Source organism: Lolium rigidum, chromosome 4, assembly GCF_022539505.1.
Source record: "Lolium rigidum isolate FL_2022 chromosome 4, APGP_CSIRO_Lrig_0.1, whole genome shotgun sequence".
In the NCBI taxonomy this organism is placed as follows: domain Eukaryota; kingdom Viridiplantae; phylum Streptophyta; class Magnoliopsida; order Poales; family Poaceae; genus Lolium; species Lolium rigidum.
This window is the reverse complement of record NC_061511.1, coordinates 259,653,186-259,658,479: the sequence shown is the minus strand read 5'-3', so window position 1 is coordinate 259,658,479 and position 5,294 is coordinate 259,653,186. Positions and strand designations below refer to the sequence as shown.

The window sequence follows — 5,294 nt, the reverse complement described above, 5'->3', positions numbered from 1 at the left end:
TTATTACCCAAGGAAATGACGTTAGACTTCTTGCAGACCATCACGGCTCAGTTTTCAAATGAGCTGATTATTTCTCGTTGCGCGTTCGGAACATCGTATAAGGTACAACTTTACCTTACTTGTTCCTGTCTTTTCATATGAAACTCAAAAGTAGATGCGACTATATCCATTTTCTATGATGTTAAACAGGGATTTCTTCCAGACGGCGAGGCGATTATCGTGAATAAACTTGCGGAAAATGCGCCACTGTCACGTGACAAAGCATTTACTAACGAGGTTCAAAATATTATGGCCCTCCAAAATGAAAATGTGATACGGCTGCTTGGCTACTGTCATGAAGGTCAGAAGAAAGTGGTGCTGCACAATGGAAGATATATTGTTGCAGACGTGTTCGAAAGTTTGGTCTGCTACGAATATTTACCTAAAGGAAGCCTTCAAAAAAATCTTTTCGGTATGCAATAAACATTCTGGTATAATTTTGCGTTTCTATTTTACTTCTGCATAATGTTCGCACTACTGATTGGAGTTTGGGCAGCCGGTTTCCGTAGGATTACATCTTTATTTGTTTAACTGGTACAGAGTGGCACAAAGTGTGATGATATTTTATATCATTAGAAGGAGAAGCAAATTAGTTATTTTTGTCGAAACATATCATCCACTTTTATCTAAATATATATCAATATATGTAGAGCTTTTGGATGAATTTGCTAGGTGCATATATTCTAATATGACAATTTTACCCACGGCTACGTGTACCGTACCCGCGGGTAACATACCCACATGGACTGGGTATGGGTACACTTTTATACCCATGAGTAGTACCTATAACCTAACGTTAAGTTATGGATAGAGCACGGATATAGCCTTATACGCGTGGGTACACCCATATCCTACCGGTCTATTGTTAATTTGTCATGTGACATGTCTACTCTTGGTTTTGACTTATGAGTTAGAATATGATGTTGTCTACATTTTGATAATTGTTATGTACTCAACTACTTGTTAATGAAGTTGAGATAAAAAAATTAATCAAATTTGCTATCGATTTGACCTACCTGCCGGGTATCCAGTGGGTACATGTACCCTTCAGGTATGGGTATGGATATGGGTATAGGTATGATATTGCTCTACCCTACCCATTACCATCCTTTTTCTAGCGAACCTTTTTTTAGATATTGACATATCTTGTGTTGTTAGTATTATAACAAATAAATACTACTGGACACAGCTGATCATCTTAGAGTGCTTAAATAGTTCAATGCTTTACTTCTTTAGAAGAACCCAGTAAAATGGATTGGGGGACACGGTTCAAAGTAATTAAGGGGATTTGCCAAGGTTTACTCTTTCTACATCGCATTCCTATTATCCATATGGAAATAAGGCCTGAAAGCATACTGTTGGACAATAACATGCGGCCAAAAATTGCATGTTTTGGTCTCTCGAGACTATTCGGTCAAGAACAAACAAGGGCGCACACGCAAAATGTCGTGGGATCATAGTAAGTCAATCACAAAGTATGATGCTAGTTTGTTCATTTATTAGAGTAAATTGCATTTTAACCTATCCAGTAATACTTATAATGCTGTTAATGTTGATGATATTCAGTGGATATGTGGCTCCGGAATATCTGTACACAGGTGAAATCTCGGCCAAATTGGACATATACACTTTAGGCCTACTCATCCTACAGACCACCACCGGAGAGAAAAATATTCCCAAACAGAATGACCCAAGTGGACGGGATTTTATTAAGAATGTAAGAGAAAATATGACTTTGTAATTTTAAGACCGAGATTCAGAAGCTTGTATTACATTCTTTTTTTATGGCCTCGAGGTATCACAATTCCAGTTCTGTATGTAGGTACATCAAAAGTGGACACTTGAGCACATAGATTGGGAGTACCTATTCTTGGATTCAGATGGCCTCCGGCAAGTGCAAACTTGCATCGAAATTGGACTAGAATGTGTGGAGATTGATCGGCACAAGAGACCATCCATAGAACAAATTGTAGACAAGTTCGACAGACTTTCGCAGATAAGTTCCGATAGTGTTCTAAGCCTGCAACCCCAGCGGATAAACTTCCCCATTAATCCGAAAAGATTGACCTCCAGCTCGCTTTACCTAATAAACAGGACAGATGACCGTATTGCTTTCAGGATTGTGACCCAAATCCCAAAGAAGTACCGTACAAAGTTACCATTTTGTGGCATTGTGCTGCCAAAGTGCACCTACACTCTCAACGTGATAACACCCGAACAGAGGAAGGCACCACCCTTGGAAAGCGACAACTCTCTGACACTGCAAAGCAGTAAAGCACTCCATGACGATGAGGACCTCGACAGTATGGACCCAGTTTCCGTGGCCATGTTCCTTGACACCGCCGGAGATAAGGTGCAAGAGGCGAAAGTTGTGGTTGCTTGCGGGCCATTAACTGAAACTGTCTCTAATCAGGTTAGTTCAGTTGAGACTTGATACTACAGCACTGCACTAATGTCCAAACTGTAATTAATATTTGCATTGTCTTATTTTAATGTGGTTTCCACGGTGGTCTGTCTTTTCTGTTTTTACTCGACTGTGAAAATTTTCCTAACTTTGTTTCTTTATGGTTTAGGTCATAGACGGTCAGAATTACCGCGAGGTGTTGTCCGTAGATGTCCATCCAACAAAACCATGGTGAGTGCTGCTAATCGGTGTAGCCATATCAAATTATCAATTGTTCCTTTCCGTGTTTTGATAACCCATCGTTGAATGCAGGATCTTGTCGAGCAACAACAAGGGTTATGTTTGCATTTGGAACTACCAAACGCAGGTAGGTTTCCATCCTTTTATGGTTATCACAGTGCGTTTAGCTGAGCTAGATCGTGCACTGAGTATCTGGAACTGATCAAACAATGGTCTTCATGTGCAGGCAGAGATGGAGTCCACTGAAGTCACTAGAGAACCAGGCATGCTTCCTAACCTTTTGATAATAGCTTGGTTTCCTTAAGGAATTTTTACGACTTAATAAGTAGCAGTAATCACCTTCAAAAACTACCACTCTAATATTATATTTTCCATCGCAGTATATTCGGTAAAATTTATTGAGCGAGAGGAATGGTTTGTAGTTGGTACAGGCAATGGGTCCATCTATGTGTTCGATTATAATACCATGGAAGAAGTCGAAGAGATCGAAGCTCATGATGGTCATGGTATCATGTGTCTGGCGGTGAATCCCACGTCTTCATATGTGCTATCAGCATCTGATGACCGTACGATTAAGCTTTGGGACTGGACTAACGAATGGCAGTGTACCCGAACTTTTGAGGGGCACGAGGATACAGTCACACAAGTAATGTTTGACCCGAGAAATAGCAAAAGTTTTGCGAGTGCATCCTTGGATCGCACCATTAAGGTTATATTTTCCACTCTTCTGAATTTGGTAACAAAATTATACAAAGTACTTGGTTGGAAGCTACATTCTTTGGTTCATGGACCGCACTATCAAATGCTAGCAAAAACAATTAGGCCAATGCTTGTAATGTACAGATCTGGAATATTCACTCTGCAACGTGCAACATCACATTGGATGAGCATCAGGATGGTCTACTCTGTGTTCATTACCACCCTCGGAATGTTGAACAGATGATTTCCGGATCTTCAGATGGAGCTGCAAAGGTATATGGCTTCTTAACACAACAATCCAATATACAGTACCTATGTGTGTATACTAATGTGTTGTTTTACTTTATTATTCAATAAGATCTGGGATCTAGATACGGACAGTTGTGTTGCTACGCTCCAAGAACATGCAGAAGGTCTCAGTGCTCTCTGTTGGCACCCTGAACTTTGGTTGCTAGTTACTGGTTCGCTTGATGGAACTGTGCGAATCTGGAATTTTAACTATACAACCGATACGTATAGGTATTTCCTTCTACTTCTGTACAGTCTTGCACTAGGATAATGCAGAATCTACCTCGGAAGCTATAGATCACCTTTTGATTTGATAGGATCTTGAAATAACATCTGATGGACACATCAAAGTGATTACTGCCCAGGGGTGTAAATAGATAGGGTACTTTCCGCACTGAACTCGTTTCCAAATCCATTTTAGAGAATCCATATCCGATTTGATGATTAAATAAAAGGCGTATGCTGATGCAGAGGCTGAGGCTCCCCCATTTCAAAAAAAAAAATCCAATTTGATGAAATCCGATACCGAACTTGACACCTAATGCGGTATAGGATATGGTACGACAATAGCACCAGAATATCCGTATTCGAAACTATTTAGGATTATCCAATGGTTTTTATCCGAATAATCCGAATTTGATCCATAACGAGTCGAAGATAATAGAGCATATTTATTAGTTAGTGAGTTACCGAGTTCATCCATTAAACCATAGCTCATTATCATAGTCACTCTATTGAATATGGAGCCAAATTTGTTAGGATATCCATTTACTTATGCGCATACGTATCTGATTAATTTTGCTTCCGCCCGAGTCCACCATATTGATGCGCCGGGGGTAACTTGATTACCGCCGGCGCACCGTCCATGTGTTATGTGATCTAGTTTTAATGAAAATTTTAAAACATTAATTTTGACATATTATGCATAATGACGTCATGTTTCGGTAATACGAGATTTCTGGTTGCATACGACCTCCGATGAAAAGCTTTTTTATATAAAAATGTATCTAGGCAAAACAATTCATCCGATTTCAATCACCTATGGTCTTTTAGACAATTTTTGGATTCACCAAATTAAAAATGGAAACATGAGTTTTTCAGGTTTTAGATTTTGATGAAAAAATAAAAATTACCCCCAGGTATATATGCCAAACCGTCCCTCTTCCTCTTCTCCTTCTTCCTTTTTCCCTCCTCCTCCTCCTCTTCTCCTTCCTCCTCCTTTTCTCTTCACCGACGACCTCCTTCTACTGCTGCATGGATGACCTTGCTCCTCCACCTCCGACCTCCTCCTCCGGTAGCCTCCTCCCCCTCCTCCTCCTCCTCCTCCTCCTCCACCTACACCTCTGGGCTCCTCCTCCTGCACCTCCTACACCGGCGTGGCAACGACAACAGGGCGGCCCACGGCCATGGTTTTCGAGAACGAGCCCGAGCTAAATCTAGATCTAGATCAGTGATAACTCGTGTTACCGCCGGCGCATGCCCCGACGGAGCTATTACCACCGGCCTATTCCCACCGGCGGGCGCTGGTGCGCCGGGGATAACTAAAATTGGTGCGCCGGCGGTAGGGATTTCCCTAGTAGTGAAAGCGCTAGTTTGAAACAACACCGAGTTCCATGAGCCATGA

The 5,294-nt window shown here is 41.1% G+C and overlaps 1 protein-coding gene across 1 annotated transcript; it reads left to right on the top strand.

Annotated features, from left to right (window-relative positions):
• Nucleotides 1-3,941, top strand: LOC124648648. The gene is given in 10 exon segments (XM_047188369.1): nt 1-102; nt 190-451; nt 1,276-1,498; nt 1,606-1,756; nt 1,862-2,461; nt 2,613-2,674; nt 2,756-2,814; nt 2,989-3,329; nt 3,527-3,655; nt 3,741-3,941. Coding segments are annotated over 10 exon segments (2,115 nt in total). The 5' UTR covers nt 1-15.
• Nucleotides 3,942-5,294: the final 1,353 nt, after the last annotated feature.